Source organism: Anastrepha ludens, chromosome 2 (genome assembly GCF_028408465.1).
Source record: "Anastrepha ludens isolate Willacy chromosome 2, idAnaLude1.1, whole genome shotgun sequence".
NCBI lineage: Eukaryota > Metazoa > Arthropoda > Insecta > Diptera > Tephritidae > Anastrepha > Anastrepha ludens.
In genome coordinates this window covers 5,652,516-5,670,159 of record NC_071498.1, presented here as the reverse complement: position 1 = coordinate 5,670,159, position 17,644 = coordinate 5,652,516, and the positions used below count along the sequence as shown (strand labels likewise).

General features: G+C 37.2%; 1 protein-coding gene across 5 annotated transcripts in view; it reads right to left on the bottom strand.

The window, feature by feature from the left end:
* Nucleotides 1-236: 236 nt before the first annotated feature.
* LOC128862553 (uncharacterized) overlaps nucleotides 237-17,644 on the bottom strand; it is a 104,131-nt gene continuing 86,723 nt past the window's right edge. For all 5 annotated transcript variants that reach the window (XM_054101255.1, XM_054101270.1, XM_054101287.1 and 2 more), the window contains 5 exons: nucleotides 7,555-7,763; nucleotides 6,989-7,463; nucleotides 6,287-6,927; nucleotides 1,421-2,209; nucleotides 237-1,348 (listed from right to left, as the gene is read on the bottom strand). In XM_054101255.1, the coding sequence (XP_053957230.1) occupies nucleotides 473-1,348; nucleotides 1,421-2,209; nucleotides 6,287-6,927; nucleotides 6,989-7,463; nucleotides 7,555-7,763 (2,990 nt within the window). In that variant the 3' untranslated portion in view covers nucleotides 237-472. The remainder of the gene's footprint in view (nucleotides 1,349-1,420; nucleotides 2,210-6,286; nucleotides 6,928-6,988; nucleotides 7,464-7,554; nucleotides 7,764-17,644) is intronic.

Here is a 17,644-nt window from a genome sequence, read left to right as displayed (position 1 = left end):
AACAAAAGACTAAAGAATTGTGTGAACCTGGTTCTTCGGCTACGAAAGACTTGGTGTCCAGAAAGATGCGAAAGGAATGTTGTTTGTGGGCTAGTAGCAAACTGGCTGCTTGTAACTCTTTTAGATATCCCAAATTTCACGCGTTCAATTTAAGCTTAAATAACTGTACAGCGGCTGTTCGTAACATAAATTCTTTTATTATATTCATATTTTAATTTGCTTTTTATTTATGTATTTCAATTGTACGAGTATTCTACATTCAAACAAATGCCCTATAATCTAATTTTTAACATAATAAAATACATTAGAATTACTATTTTTATAACAAAGCGATTATACAATAATAAATCTAAAATATACAATAATATAAATATGTATTTATAAGTATTAGTACTACATACATTCACTTCGCCGTTCTACATATTTTACAATTCGAAACCCCATTCCACACACACCACTACGCTTACCTAGCCTACAAGCAACCGTTGCCCCAACACCCGCACCACGGTATTTTGCCGCCTGTGTGCGAACTAATGGAGATTTTCCGCCGATTCGAACGCACGCTGAACGAAGTCGACGACTCCCGCGACGAGGCCGAACTATTCGACCCGTGCTCCGAGTAAGAGGTGCTGTCCTGATGCGAATGATGGCTGTGATGCAGATTGTTGCTCAGCACCGACGCGCTGTGCTGGTGATGGTGATGATGATGGTGGTGATGGTGGCCGGACGTGCCGCTGACGCGTTGCGCATTACTCGCCACCGTGCCGTCCGAGTGGCGACGAGAACAACGTGAGCGACCCGTAATAGCCTCAACAGCAGACACCTCTGCCGGATTGCCACGTGTCGAGTCTTGGCTGGATTTGCGTTGATGCGCCACAACAATATTGCTACAACTGCTATTGGTGTGATGATGGTGCACGTTGGCCGTGTGCCGTGGCGACGTATTGGCTGACAACGATTGGGGAGGATATGCGCCGTCAGCAACACCGTTATTTGGGCTCATGGTGTTGCTGTTGCTGCGCCGACGCGCGGAATGTGGTGAATTGGGTGTGCTGTGGCTGGTCTGCTTGAGGTTCCTCAGCGCTGGATTAGCCAACGCAGATGGCAGATCTGTGCAGCTGCCGATAGATGAATGCTTCGTGTTCGTTGTTGTTGTTGTCGTTGTATTGGAATTGGTGGTCGTGGCGTTAGTTGCAACGCCCTCTTGCACGTCACTTAAATTTATTTGTGCTTGAGATCGAACTAAGTGTGGATTTGTCACCGGGTCAGGAGACTCTGGCGTACTTGAATCGCCGCAAGCGATTGAAACGCGTCGTGCTTTTCGTCGCGCTGCTTCACTGCTCAGGGCCTGAAATTAATAAAATATGCGAATTTTTTACATGCTCACATTTTATTCATACAAATATGTAGGTATACTCACCTCACTCGCCGCATCAGCAGTATTTGCATCATTCCCCGTTGCTGCAGTGGCGGCGTCCAAGTCCACGTCGAGCGAATGCGCCATAGCATTACGGTATTGTGCACGCTTTGCTGCCGCGCTCGCTATCACCGTATACAATTGGCTCTTATTGGGCGTAAGCCCTGCCCCCACCGGCGTAGCAGTCTGTAAGCCCGCAGCCGCCGCTAACTCTTCTTTAGGTAGCTGCGGTATCGATACAGGTGTAGCGCGCGCCATACCCGCGCTGCGTATGTTTAGCGCCGCTGGAAAAACGCGCGCAGGTGGTGTTGAGGGCTGTGCTTTATTTGCTGCTCCTGGCATAGGTGGCAGTGGCGGTCGCGGCATATTTGCAACGCTCGTAGGCGGCAGCGCGATTCTCGCATCATTGTTTATCTGATCAAATCCGATATAGGTACGTTTGTCTGGGAAGGGCACCATTGCATCGGGTATATGGGGCGACGGACTATCGGTATGTTCGCGTTCCAGTGAACGCGTACAACGTCCATTGTTACCGCCGCTACTGCTGAGTAATGTTTGAGTTGCGGCAGCAGTCTTGTTGGTGTTACTAGTGGTGGCAGCTTGTTTTGTGCCATCGTATTGGAGTGTTAAATTCATTTCAGAGCGATATGGCTTCTTGTTTTTGTCACCTTGCTCCAGCGGCTTGCTGATGTCATTCTCATTTCCCTTTCGCTTGTCCAGCTGAATTGCCAAAATGTCCTCGGAAATGGATTGGATGTCATTGAGGATGGTTTCTAGGTTGACGGACTCCGTCTGAGGAGAAACACAAGATAAGATTTAATAGATTTCTTTGAGTATCGTTACTATAATACAGCTATGGCGTTTCCTTTACCAGATAATTCTACTGGGTGAGTTATTTTTTATTAATTTTGAAAGCTCTAGTGCTGTTTAGTAGTTTAAAAACGTAAAAGTGTTGACGTTTTTCACATTCGTAATTGTCCAGTTACGGCGAAGTATTCAACAAAAATTTCATATTCGAAATTCATTTGTAAGCCCTATGAGGAGCTGAATCCGAATTAAAAAAATGTTTGCTTACAAACGTTTGCAAGCCAAGCTGTAGCGCCGAATGATGATAATGGCAAGCGAAGTGAAAATCGAGTCAATCATCAGATGTCCTCTTTGTGCTACACGCGAATACTCAGGCCGGCAAAGCTTTAGAGGGTAACAAGAGGCAAAAATATGTGCTCCAAAGTATTTTTTCAGTGAAAAAATTAGTTCTTTATCTAAATATCTCTAATGGTCAAACAAATTTTGGGCAGTTTTGAACTAGTATCGCACTTCACCAAAACACAAAATTTGTGTCGAGAAAGGCGTTTAAATCTTCATTTAGGATTGGTCTTCACCCTTCAAATCTCACAGAGTTTCTAAACGATTGTTTGCCTATGTATGGCATATTTTTTCTCTCGAGTCACATTAAAAACTAAGAAGCTCTTTCTATGAATTCGAAAAGAGATACCTGAAGGCTACTTTTAGTTTCTTTTTTAAGATGAAACATCCCGCAAAATCTCAAGACCGTTACATCTAAAGTATACTCATACAACCACTTTACGCGGCTCAGCAACTTAATGTGACACGCAGCGAGGAAGAAAATGGAAAAAACGCATTTAAAGAAAATATATTAAGTATTAAGATCCAGCGGCTTTATTGGTTGAATCATGTCGTCCGAATGGATGCAAACACTCCGGCTCTCAAAGTGTTCGATTCGGTGCGAGCTCGTGGTAGTAGAGGAGAGGAAAGCCTACTGTGCGTTAGAAAGATCAGGTCGCGAAGGACTTGACTTCACTTGATGTATCCAACTGGCGTCGGTTAGCACCAGAAATGAACGACTGGCGCGCTTTGTTAAAATCGGATGAAATCGCGTAAGCGATCATCGCACTAATCAAGAAGAAGAAGATATAATGGGTTAAATGTACTAAAAAAACCGATAGTAGTAAAAATTGACACACCCCCTTCATCATACTTTCCTGACTGAATTATATTATTATATTTCTCTGGACTTTGTTTTACAGTGGAATCAAACTAAAATATTACAATTTAGAGCCGCAAGAGTTTAAGCGCCATTTCGTAACCGAAGGCAATACGTGGATTCTCGTAGTTGATCAAAGTCGAAGCAGACCATCGACCAGCAAGGTAATTGCTATTATTTTTTTTCTATACACGCAGTTTCTTTCACTTTTCATTAGCGGGATAAATGACAAGATGATGATTGAGCGATCCTAACCGAGCTGAAAAAACAACTACAAATGAAAAAGACGAAGTTCCCTACTTCCAAGCACACTGGCGCACAAGTCCGAAGTCGCCAAGGACTGCTCGAATTAGAATACAAATCGTTTCTTTTCATCCAACTCATTCAAGTTTCCAAAAATAAAGAGATGGCGCGCTGGTAAGAGACTTGTTTCACATGAAGAGGTCACCACTAAGGTAGATGTCGTTTGGAGAGTACACGGAAATTTTATTATTTGGAGAGCATAGAAAATTTTAAGAAACATAAGATGAAGGCAAAGGGAAAATCGTAACCAAAAACTGAATTTCTGACACACCACAAATGTTATTTTAGCTGTTAGAGTTTACAAAAATCAATAGCTTAACTTGAAAACGCGGGATCTACTACCTTATATCAAACCTAAGGAAGACTATGTTGAGGAGTAAAACGAACTATTTTCAGCGACTTATCAACAGACCCAAGTAAGCAAAAAAATCTTTTAAAATTAAAAAAAAATGCGACGGGTGTCTTTTGAAATTTGTGACTTATTTACTTATATATATAAATAAAATTAAATATCTTTACGAGGGTTGCTATTTGCATTTCTGACCTAACAATAAAAAGATGAGCATTGGCGGTTAAAATGGGTGTATTGTTTTTCAGAATATTCTCCATGATAAACAGTCTTTTGCATTCGTTTGAACTGATTCTCAAAGTACCCGTTTTACAGTCGCGTTTCCAGGCGTTTATTAAATTGTTTGGCATCCAACACGAACACAAACTTTTTAGCTCAAGGTGATCATGCGAAATCTTATTAATGCTCATGATACTAAAGCGCAAGAATCTTAGACGACCTTCCCGGAATTCATCAGTGACTGAGCTGATGCTAACTCAATGCCGTCGTGAAAAATTGTGGGGAATAATCGCACGAAAATGTTTTGCGGGGAACGAGGGCAGGCCAAAATAAAGTACCTGTCTTCACGTCTTGCACAATATGTCCATATGTTACCAACAGTTCGAAGTTGTGAAGGATTTTGTCTACCAGGCGACCAGAAGTGACGTTAGCCTGGAGATCAAATGGAGAATAGCTCTTGCCAACGGAGAATAGCACTTCTCAACAGTAGGCAATTGAGAAGTAGAGCTTTGTCTCTCTCGAAGGACCAAAAAACGCTCTTTACGTCCTCCTATATAGCGTAGAAGCATGGATTATGTCAACAGCACATTAGAAAGTTTTGGGAGCCTTCGAGAGAAAAATTCTACGTAAGATTTTTCTGTTAGTAAGGAGTACCACGTACTGTGGAACAGTGTATAAACATACAATGGCTATGCTGGCTTGGCCATGGCCACTCCAGCAAGGCGAATAGAGGAAAACCGCATCTCCTTTGGAAGGACCACATGCAAACGGCACTAGCGAGCGCAGAGCAGAAACAGCTGGCGCGCTATTTTTGATTCATCCAAAGCCGACACACGGTTGAAGCGCCACATAACAACAACAATGTTCCCCATTTATTTCCATTTTTTCCCCAGGATGAATTTTTAAAGTCACAGTAAGCTACACTAATATGGTTCACACATCAAGATACTCTAAAAATACTTAAAATTTTTCAATGGAATTGTAAAATGGCACCGGACAACACTCAAAGTGTCCGAAGCGAGGTATATAAATAGCAACCCTCATATATAAAAATTATTTTCACTAATGCACAGTGGAATTGATTTTAGTAGGAGGATACGCAAACATATATATCAACTATATTTCAAATTAGGCAATACATAACTGGTTATATAAAAGAAATAAAATCGGTAAAGGGATAACCTGAACGTACATTAAATAAACATCCAACAATAACATATAAGTAATTAGGGGCTACTCAATGTGATTTTTTTTTTGCTACCCACTACCAACAACAATCAACACTCAAAGCAGATTTGGAAGAGCGGCCCTTTGGACCCCTCACCTGACTCTGACTATCCACAAGCTTTGCTTTTAATGCCGCTGTTGGCGTAGGCGCTGGTAACGGTGAGTGCATTGGCGTTGCTACCGCACTACTCTTGTTTGATGTTGTTGGTGTTGGTGTTAGACGTTGGGTGGGATTGATAGTCACTGCCATCAGCGGTTTGGTGAGGGCCGGTGCAGTTATTAGGCTTTTACAGCGCTTTTGTGCGGTAGCATAAATTGGCTCACTTAATTTGGTTATTACAGTGTTAGGCTGTGCAACGAAAACCGCCGGCATTGCGGCGGGCGATAGCAGAGCTTGCAAGGTTGCTGCGCCATGAAGCGATGCTTTCAGCGAATATGGCGAGTTAATTAATGCCGTTGTAGAAGCGTTAGATGCGGCATTGGCAGCAACAGCCGCACCGTCACTGCAGGCGGCAATAGCATCAGCACCGGCGGCGACCTCATCAGCATCGTCTACAGTCACTGTGATAGTGACGATTGACTGCTGCAGCACTGGAGATGACTGCAGTTGAGTGTGTGGCTGTTGCAGTGGCCGCTGGTGCTGCTGCTGGTGCTGGTGCGAGTACTGGTGCGGATGCAGATGTTGATGGATATGCTGCTCCTGCTGCTGCCGTTCTTGCATATGTTGGTGTTGGTAATGCGCACAAGCGCGTAGTTGTGGACTTACTTGAGAAGAGCTACCGCGTTGTGGCACTGGCGGGGGCACCGCATTGGCCGCGCTCGTCGCGATCAAAGCCTGACGCTGATAGGGGGCAGCCAAGGCATTGTGCACATAAAGATCGGGTGGTTCACAATTTTGACACCCACTTATTTCCGGATCGGCTGCCGGTGTTGTTGCTATTGTATTTATGACTGGCACACCCGACGAATTTGTGGCATTCAGCGACTTATTGGCCAAGGCTGTGTTAATTTTCAGACGCGGCTTTAGTGGCGCAAAGAAATGCTTTGGACTATTCAAGGTCGGCGGCGCATTCACTGGCGTGGTGGTGATCGCGACCGTCTCTATGGCAGGGTTATTTGCTTGACTCATCACACTGGGCGCTGTTACTGTGAGACCTGTTTCATTTGCTGAGCCCCCGTTACAAGACGTCGACGCCACCATCGTAGGCACAAATGTGGTCAATAGCTGAGAAGACACCTGACGCTGTTGTTGGCCAGTATTCGGTGAAAGCGACGCAATCTGTAAGGCTGGCTGCGAGTTGTCACCCGAAATTTTGCGATGTGCGAAGGGCGATTGCAGCTTATAATCCCAACCATTTGTGTGGCGCATTAATCTCGAAGTGGGAGAGCTTGCGTTGGCTGCATTCCCTGTGAAGTAACAAAACAAAGTATTTGAAAAACAAATATCCCTTATGCTGTGGTTACTCACCTATATTGGAGCCCATATGATCCTGTAAAACATTCTCAAAATAAGATAGTGGCGGCACAACTGCTTGTAGATCATTCAACTGATTTGCAACGTGCTCGATGGGCGTCAATGGCGTCAGCGGCCCGACCAGGCTAGGTAGTGTCATCTGCGAACCGCTACTTTCGGGCATGCAAATGTGCAACATCTCATTATGGGGCACTTGTGTATGCAGCTCAGCATTGCTCATCGTCTCCTCAGAGACGACGGATAAATGATCGAATGCTTGATGTAAATTTGGCGTACTCTCGGACGCAGATCCCACACAATTGACAGCCAGGTTTGGCATATCTGTACGTGATGTTGGGGTTGACGGTGTGGCAGGTGCAAATTCAATAATAGGCTGTTTTGTAGCCAATTGTGGGCAGCTGCCACCGGTGCAGCATTCATCGCTGCACTGATCATCGTTGCCCTTGCAGGTATCACAGGAATCTGAGTCCTGAGTGGGAGAGGAAAAAAACGAGAGAAAAGAAAAAGATAGAGGACAAAAACTTAATAAATTCCTTTCACTTTTTTCTGTATTCACTTACATCACTGTTGCAGTTACTGTCACAAACGTGGCCACTGCCGCGCCCACCGCCGCTACAACCGCTATGCCGCGCATTGCATCCCCCATGATCGTGCTCCAGCAATTTCGCCTTGAAGCGCTTATTTAAGCGGTCGCATTCGTCGCGCAATGTCCAGATCTCACGACGTAACTGTTCATTCTCTCTACGCAAGCGTTTGATATCGGATTGCCCTGAAAGTGACAGGTAGTTGAAAGAGAAATCAATCAAAAGCTGATATTAATTTTTTAATTGGGTGTGCAATCACTTTCACATTAATTTTCTATGTTTTTCTTTGACACAAAGAAAAAAATAAATAAATAAAATAAAATCTAGAGAAAAGTGTTTCATTAGCCTCCATTAGCCGTCTCCCGCCATGCCATTCATGTTATTTTTGACGATGTGTTGTGATCCATAGAAAAAACCCGCTACACATATCAACCAAAGATAATATAGATATGTATGTGTGTATGTGTCTATGTATGTAAGTTCTGTGCAAAAATCAACAATGAATGCTTCCAGTGCCAGATGCTTTTTGGCGCTTAATATATGTACGTACGGGTATTGGTCGGGATGATTGTTGTATTTATATTTGGCTCAAAGGCAGTTTGTTTTATGAATGCGTTAATTTGCAGCAATAAATGTAAATTTGTTAAAAATAGCTTCTAGACCGTGTGAATTTGCTGAAATTTCACTGGAAGTCAAAACAAAACATTTTTGGTATTACATAAAAAAAATATATGCACTAAACTTCCTAAACAACAGCTGTAAGTTATGGCTGAAGCAATTCAAATTTTAGAATCCATAAGGGAATTGGATTAGGATGAAATATTGTAAACGATTGAGAGCGCAGTAGACCTTATGGTCGTGATGCGTATCACCCTTGCACATTCTCCTATTTAAGACAAGAACTTTAGATACTTCTAAAGCACCGCTTTAAGCATGAAATATTGCAGAAATACCGCAATCGTTGTGCCTAAGAGGTAAACTACAGTCTATTCTAGAGTTAACTGGATTTATTTCTGTAATGTGAAAATACGAATGGAAGGTTTGAGAATTCTGCATTAGCTATCGTTGCTGTGAACCAAGGTGGTGGCTGTCTTGAGTGCGTTTTGCCAGTCGTTAAAAGGGCTCGCATCGTAAGAGATGATATCGGAGCGGAAATTTATATAAGACTGGTATTTTGAGACATAGGATTTAAAAAAGAACTGACGACGCAAATATCAATGTAGCTGTGGCGAGAAAACTAAATCTTCAAACAAGAAGCAAAAACTGCATTGCAAAGACCTTTATTTAGTCACCCAGTAGTTAAAGACTTAAAAACAGGTCCGCTGAAAATATTTTTCTAAAAAACATCAAGAAATTAGAAAATTACAAAAATTAAAAATTTATGGCATGAAGGCAAGAAATTCTTGAAATAAAAAAAAAACAAAAAAACATTAAAATAAAAAAATTAAATAAAAATAAAAAACAGGAAATACAATAAGTACAAACACTAGAAAAAAAATTTAGCCACCCGGTAATTCCTACTACACGAAGAAAAGATTTATCGAAAAAAGGCAGAAATCAAAAAATCAGAACATTCAATACGAATATTACAAAAAAATAAAAAGTACGGGTAGCGTAGTACACATAACAAAAGTGAAACTTTCAAAGCAGAAAAAGAAAGAGGGAGAGAGAGAGAGAAAGAATATATATCTAACTAAATTCACAACATTTGAAGAGAATACAAATAGACAAAATTCACAAAAATGGAGAACCGGTGTAGGTAAACGACGGACGCAAACCGTGACAACAACGCGCACTACTCCGAGCGTTGATCACCCGCACAAACGCAGCGATTCCAGGACCGTAGCAACGGCACAAATTACCGCAAGGCAATACCAATAAATCCAACGCCGGAATGGATAGCACTTTATAGTACGCACAAGCACTAGCCAGTAAACGGAAATAAGCGCCAAAAAGTAGGCACCAAAAAACCCAAAAAAAATTGGCACACTAGGCACCAAGGAAATATAACGCCAAAAAGTAGGAACCAAAAATATGTATATTTTCTACAAGTTTGCACCAACAAACAAGTGCCAACAAGTAGGCAGTGTTATTTCTCACTAGAAATTAGCAACCACAAGGAAAAACTCAGGAAAAATAGCCTAAAGTGTATCTAAGATATATATAAGGTATAGCTCTCTCTCTCTCCTTTTCCTCTACGTTACATCTTTTTTGTCTCTCGCGGAACGAAAATGCCCAAAGCTTTGCATGGCCTTGAAATTTTACTCTCCATTCTCGCTCGTTCATCGACGCCTAAAAAGTTTCACTTCAAAAATCTGTATTGCACGAAAAACTTAAAAGCTGTGCCGCTAAAAAACATTCCCAAAAACAATCAATAGATTGCTCAGTAACACTTTTCGCTACAGCAGCGAACAGAACTTCCAGTGTTTGGTCCGCCAGTCCGCTTTCTATTCCCAACCAGTGTTTTGAAATTTGTTCACCAACCTTTGAATTGTCGAGTCATTCGGATGATTATTTCCTAAAACAGATTCACGAATTTTGCGATATGTCGGTCGACCATTTTCATAATAAGTTTGAATAATTGAACCCGTTAGTCTTTCTTGTACATTTTTCTACTTGTAAAACGTCAAACATGACATAAAAAGAAAGTACCCTCTAGGAATTATTTACTACTGATCTCCAGGCCTCACTTTTGAAAGATACTTTATTATCAAATGAACTCAAAATCCATAGAATCTAGCTGTTCTTCTCTCGCAATTGATGCAACAAATATTTCACAAAGTAGAGAAATTCGCCCACCAACTGTCGGAAAAAATGTTCAAGCGTTGTCAGATATTATTTTATTACATTACTTATTTTATATGTAATTTTGAATTTATTTTGGCATCAAAATTTTGAAATTTTCTGATTATTAATGAAAATGAAAATAAATAAATAAAATTAAAATCTTCCAGTAGAAGATAAATATTCACTGCTTACGGGGTTACATGGGTTTCGTGGGTTCAAAAAAACGATTTTTTTGGCTTATTAATTTCTACAACGTCTCAAGAATATTATCCTAAATTTTCAAGTCGATCCGAATAATAGTTTCAGAGATTCAGCCTTTGTAAGGTGTGTCTGTCATTGTTGTATATTACTTTCACTTCCTAAGGAAAATCAGTTAAAATATTTTATTTGGTGATTACTTCTTGAAGGACGAGGTTCATTTGAGGTTATCCCAAGTATCTATAACATAATTTATTAAAAACGTGGTATTATTTGTGGTTATCTAGTGTCATTTGTGAAGTTGATAAACAATGCTGGTTCAAAGATTATTAATATTGCGGCATTGGTCGCTGCTTGTATCTTCAATGAAGGAAAATCAGCTTTATTATTGATTATGCACGGTATGGATTTAAAATTATGCCGAAACTCCCACGAATATGCCCGAATTTCGGATGAAAACAGTGTGTGCGCAGCCGAAAAAAATCTGCGAGCGAGACTCGCAAAGACAGAATCCGTCATCGACAGGAGCAAAATAATGCCCTGGACATTGCAACTGCTGCAGGATCTTTACTTTATGGCCCAGGAATCGACGATTCATTGTAAGTTACAAAAAACATTTTTTTCCACTCTATTGTTACTCAAAAGTTTTTTCTTGGAACCGTGTTTTCAAAGTTGGTTGTCAAATTTTCTCGAAAACTACTCAACCGATCTTGATGAATTTTTACACAAGTATTCGAGATACAATTTACTCGTGCTTGGACGAAGGTTTTTTTTTCAATTACAACTATTTAAAAAAATAAACAAAATATCAAGTAAATTTAACAAAAATTTTCATTTTTTTCGAAAAATGTCTGCCAAAATTCCAATTTTTATTTTTTTTGTTTCCTTCGTTCAAGCACGAGTTTATGGTCTTAACTAAAACACTTACAATATTTTTTTTTTTTTTAGTTTAGATGATCCTGGCAGAAGTTATGCTGACAACGCCGACGCACCTTTTTTCGAGGGGTCACCGGAAATGACATCACAATGGAGGAGTTTAAATTTTTTTTGAAAATTTCAGAAAATAAAAAAAAATTTAAATAGGCCTTTTTTACCCGACGAAACCCATGTAACCCCTTAAACTACAATTGCTGAAACTGACATACGAACACTTGTTGGTAGCAATTGAACTTATAATAACAGTAAAAAATTAAATAATAATAATAATAATAATAGATTCACTAATAATTATTAATTATAATTAAGATATTAGTCTTATTTTTCTTTATTTATTTGCACTACACGTACCTTTTTCTGTAATAATTTGAGTGTGCGATTAGTAAATCGTGAAAAATGTGTGAAAAAATAAGCAAATGTGGGAAAACAAAAACGTGTACTTTACCTCACAAAAACTACACCCCTCGTAAATTAGTGCTGAAGTTAAATTGTATAAGGTTATAATTTTCCTTAAACTAATTTCTACTTCCGTGCAACAAAAATATTTTTTTTAAAATACTCTAATGGCCATTAACAACTTTAAAAACTCGTTTAATAAATAAATTACAATTTCCATCAAATGCTCCATTTTTTTTTTTTGTTTCTTTTGGAGATGTATATTAAAATAGCTGAGGCAGCCTTTAAATGAATTTTGACATTGAATTCAGGTGCGGAAAAACACAATAAGATTTGTATGATTTTTTTAGTGTATTAGACGTATGCAAATATCCAACAATGTATAGAAAAACAAGAGTTGGGATGGGAGATGTTTCTTTTATGAAAATTCCTACAGGAATATCGTATAATGTGAACATCTGATTTTTTCTAAGTGAAAATTTATGAATAACAAAGCGGACACCCCTACTAACCGGATACCTCGCATATGAGGACACTTTTTTAGTACACACCACAAATCTTTAAGAATTTTTATTAGTTGTTTTCTCTTGAGTGGACAACCCTCCCATGACACCTTAACGCTCCCATAACATATTATTTACTTTTTTTACACTTCTCTCATAAGCGGACGCCTCCCATAAACGCATACCTTTCATAAGCAGACAAATTTTTCAGGCCCTCAGGTGTCCGCAACAAAGTGTACACATTCTAACAGGGTGCCCAGATTTCAGCGACCGCTACTGTATATAAATTTCTAATTTACAATAAAACAAAAAATTTATCAAAACAACACATTCGCCTTGGTAGCCACAAATCAGAAGGTTGTGCAATGTGCATTCATAAATTCAATGAAATCATCTATGCATGCGAAAAACCACAACAACAATTTCATTATTACGCACGGTCATGCATCACAGGTTTGGAAGAATTGCACATCGTTGTAAAGCACAAAGAAAACACATTTTTCATGGACAAAAAGCGTTCAATGGGCGGTCACTCTCAGCAAGAATTTTGATAATTGTCGAAAATTCATTGCTAACTTTGACTGACATTTCCAAAAGGCTTCATTAGCAGTCAATCGTCGATCGATTCATAAGGCAATGGGTTGAGTAGCCACAGAGCTTTTATGGTACTTCAAATTGGCTATTCAAATTATCATTAAAATACTATGGAAATACATTTATGATCCTGCCTTCCCTCCTTCCTACTTTTCTGCCTTCTCCAATGATTATCAAATCGAAATCAAAGCAGTACTAATTGATGTTCTCTTTATCTTCACTTTTGCGCCCTGACGCAGGTATGAATATTTGACTGATATCACCGACCCATAAGGCCTAAAAGAAGGTATGCATTCTCAGTTGCCTAGATCAATTCGCAATTTCACTTTGAGTGTTACTCACACTAGCCGCAGTTCATAGAAAATGCAAAATATTTCTTCATACTTTCTAATAAAGATGGTATGACTAACTTTCGAATGCATTTTAAAAGAAATTGCCAATTGAACTGGAAAGACTGAGTACGTATGAGTATTTTTGTTAGGGCCCTAATTCTAATATAACGATTGCGTATCATCACTTAAAAACAACAACAGAAACAATTTATTATTTTTTTCCTCAAGTGTTTATTAGTCTATATTTCGATTTCTTCTTTTACTCTTTACTACATTTTTAAAGTGCTGACATAATTTTCTCAAATATTATTACAATTGACGACAGTTTGACGACCTCCACAGTAAATATATTACACTACATTAATCAGCGCATGACGAGAGTGTCCTTAAACAATTCATACTCGTAGTCGTATGTATGTAAATACCTGTACACGCTTATGCACCTCCACAGAGGGTGGTCAAAATATCAGCTTGGTTTTGTATTGCAACGCTATCGGCAATTTGCTACTAAAATGCTTGACTCAATCTTTCTATAAGTAGTCAATGAAATACCAAGTTTCTTGAGACTTTATATTTTACCTTTATTAGATTGCCGTGGCTATTGCATCCCTCTACTAGTTGTGAATTACTAACCTAAAGTTCTACATGATCTTGATAATAAAAAAAATTTTTTTTTTCGGAAGAAAGGAGAAATTGTTGGCAAAAAAAAATATTTTAATAAAAAGTATTTTAATAAAACAAAATGTTTTTTTTTAATTTTATAAAAAATGTAAGTCATGCTGATAACCAAAAAACATATTTTTTCTAACAAATTATTAGGAAAAATTGTTAAGAAAGAGTATTTTAATAAAAACGAAAGTATTTTAATAAAAAAATATGTTCACATATATAAAATAAATTATAAATAATAATAAAATAAATTTATAAAAAAGTAAAGTAATGCTCATAACTAAAACACAAAAAAACATAACGATAACGTTGGGCAAAACGAAATATTTTTTTTAACAAATATTTTAATAAAAAAAATTTTATAGAAAATTTTATAAAAAATATAGCTGATCCTGAACCACAAATCATATTTTTACAGAAAAAAATTATTAGGGAAAAAGGTTAAAAAAACCTTTTTTTAAAAAACAGCGGGTGCATAAAAAACATTTTCATATAAAATTTCATAAAAAAAATTTTTTTCAGAAAAAAAGCACTGAGTAAAAAACATACTTTACAAAAACAAGAATTTAACAAAAAGAAACTTTTCATTTCTAGTATTATATAAAATATAAATGATGCTGATACCCAGAAAAAAATTAGTTGGTAAAATGGTTACAAACAAATATTTTAGTAATAAAAATAATTCTATAAAAAACCTTCTTCGTATCTTATTTCATATTGTATTGTATAAAATATAAATGATGCTGATAACTTAAACAAAACAAATATTTTTTCCGAAAAAATGATTAGGCAAAAAAAATTTTAATAAAAAGGGCATTTTAATAAAAAAAAATTAATATCAAATTAAAAAAATAAATAATGCTGACAACCAAGAAACATATTTTTTCCGAAAAAAATTATTAAGAAATCTGGTTATAGCAAATATTTTAATAAAAAAAAATTTTCGTCACACATATTTTATAAAATATCCAAAAAACCAAATATTTTTTTAGAAAAAAAAGTTATTGGGCAAAAAGCAAATATCTATAAAAAAAGATATCTTAATAAAAAAGAGTATTTTACTAAAAAACAATTTTTCATATAAAATTTTATAAAAAATATAAATGATGCAGATAGCAAAAACAAAAAAATGTTTCCGAAAGAAGTTATTACTCAAAGAAAAATTAATAATTAATACAAAAAGATTTTTTTATATAATTTTATAAAGTAAATAAATAATAAAAAAAATTATACGGTAAAGCAAAATTATTAGAAAAAAATATTTATAAAAGTATTTCTGTAAGAAAAAATACTTTTCATATAAAATTTTATAAAAACTATGAAGGATGCTGATAACCGAAAAAAATATTTTTTCAGAAAAAATTATCTGGTAAAAGAAATTTATTAAAAAAAAATATTTATAAAAATATTTGTATAAGAAAAAACACTTTTCATATAAAATTGTATACTAAATATAAATGATGCTGATAAACTGCAAGAAATATTGAAAAAAAAAATATTAGCTCATTAAAAATGTAAATAGTGGAAAACAACATCAATCAAATGACCACCACGACCACGTTTACAGGACAATATCCTTTTCATGAAATTTTCCATAACCGAATTGCAAAGTGGCTGCCCTATCGATAGCCTCACGAATTCCATCTTTGAGGTCTTGAATCGACCCTGGCCTGTTGGCGTAGACCTTCGCTTTCACGTGGCCCCGAAGAAAAAAGTCAGAAGGTGTTAAATCACAAGATATCAGTGGTCAATTGTGATCACCTCTTCGAGAGATAACACGGCTGGAAACTTTTCCCATAAAAGAGCAATGGTTTCGTGGCACGTAGCCCCATCTTGTATGTATATATTTCTTGATTTGGAAATTGGACTGTATAAGAAAAACCTAGTAGCAGTTCAATTCAATTATATATCATTTCTACCTACCAAATAGCGTCAAATTTGTTTCATTATTCACTGAAGATATTGTTAATACATATATTTAATTACAGTCAAAAATATTTCTCCAGAACGAATTGAATCGCAAGGCACTTTAATATACATATTTTTATGATATAATTATTGATCTACTTAAACAAAAAAAGTAACAACACAAACGAAGCGTCCTCTCTCCGCAAGTTCAAACAAAAGTTCATGAGACTAACTTGTCAGTGCGCAATAACATGGCCCCCGTAGCATCGACGAGAATATGGCTGCTATGATTGCGTGTGTAAAACTCTATCCAAAAGTATCTACTCGGCATCGATCTCAAAATGTAATGAAAATTTGAACAAAGATCGCATCTATGTAGGTTTTTGCTTACGCTCCACTTTCCTCAGCTATCGAGCTAACGATCTTCCTTATTGCTGCTCAGTTAGTTGCTTAGAACAGCTTGAACTATCTAGAAGCCGTTATTCATCTTTTATAACGAGAATAATTAACGCCACGAGACTTTACGGAGAAAAAACGTGATTGTGAAAAGACAAAAGGGAAAGTGTGAGATTGAAGCATCAGTGGTTCTTTTGTTTCTAAAATGCTGTTGAAAGCTAACTTTCACTTAACGAGGATGAGCGCTACAGAGTGGCGATTGCAAACTTGAGTCCAGTAGCATTAAGCTTATCCAGGCAATACATCTTTAGCGTACTAAGTGGGATAATCATCTTGATCTATCACAAACGGAGGTTCCCTCCTGATCCATCCTGATCTCCATCCTGCGTTCTCTAGTTTTAGATGTCTTTTATGATCTTTTTCCTCTCCCCTTTGTCTCACTGGTATCTGTTCTTATTAGTCCCTAGTCCCTGATTTCTGAGAACTGGTCTCCAGTGATCAAGCCTCTGATATCCATATAGCCACTCTTATCGGATCTTTTACATCTCATTTTTGTAATTTGTTATCTGTCCTCTATCATCTAGTGCCCGTTTTCTAATATCTGATTTGTATCCTCTGTCGTCTAGTCCTGATTTCTGTCATCACTGCACAAATGCAATTTGACCTCGACAGGGAACGAGAACGAAAAAACGAAGTTCAGAGGGACTTGTCTGCAAATGCTATAAATAACAGTCTCAACCGTGTAAAGAAAAGAAGTAACTGGCGGCATTTCTAATCCTAGACCTGAACCAAGGACTGATTGCAATCGCGTAAAAAAAGAAGGATATCTTTTCCTGAGGCGTCCAGAATTGGCTCATGTAGGCATGAAATTCTATTACGTAAATAGGTGAAATATATTATTTATTTCATAATGTCAATTGATCTATGAAACAATATAATTTTCGTTTATTTTTTTTTTCTTTTTCACTTTTAAACTTGCATTTGGACGACCCTTTATACATTTTTACATATGTAAATACGTAAATATTGAAATAAAAAGGTGACATGAATTAATGCTTCACGAAATGTAAAAGCATATAGTACATTAATTTCAACTGGCAACAACAACAGCAGCAACAACTTGTTCTACATAGACGTACAACCACAAAATAAATAACAACATTAGCGTCTCGTTTTCGAAACTAATTTTCACAAATCATTTACAAAACACAAGCACTACACTTATACACACACACTTTTCGTTAATTATGTGAAAATTGGAAATTTTACAAAAAAAATGCCTGTACATATGTATACACTTGTATGTATATGTGTATACGCTGACCAAAAAGGCATTTCTTGCTTAAA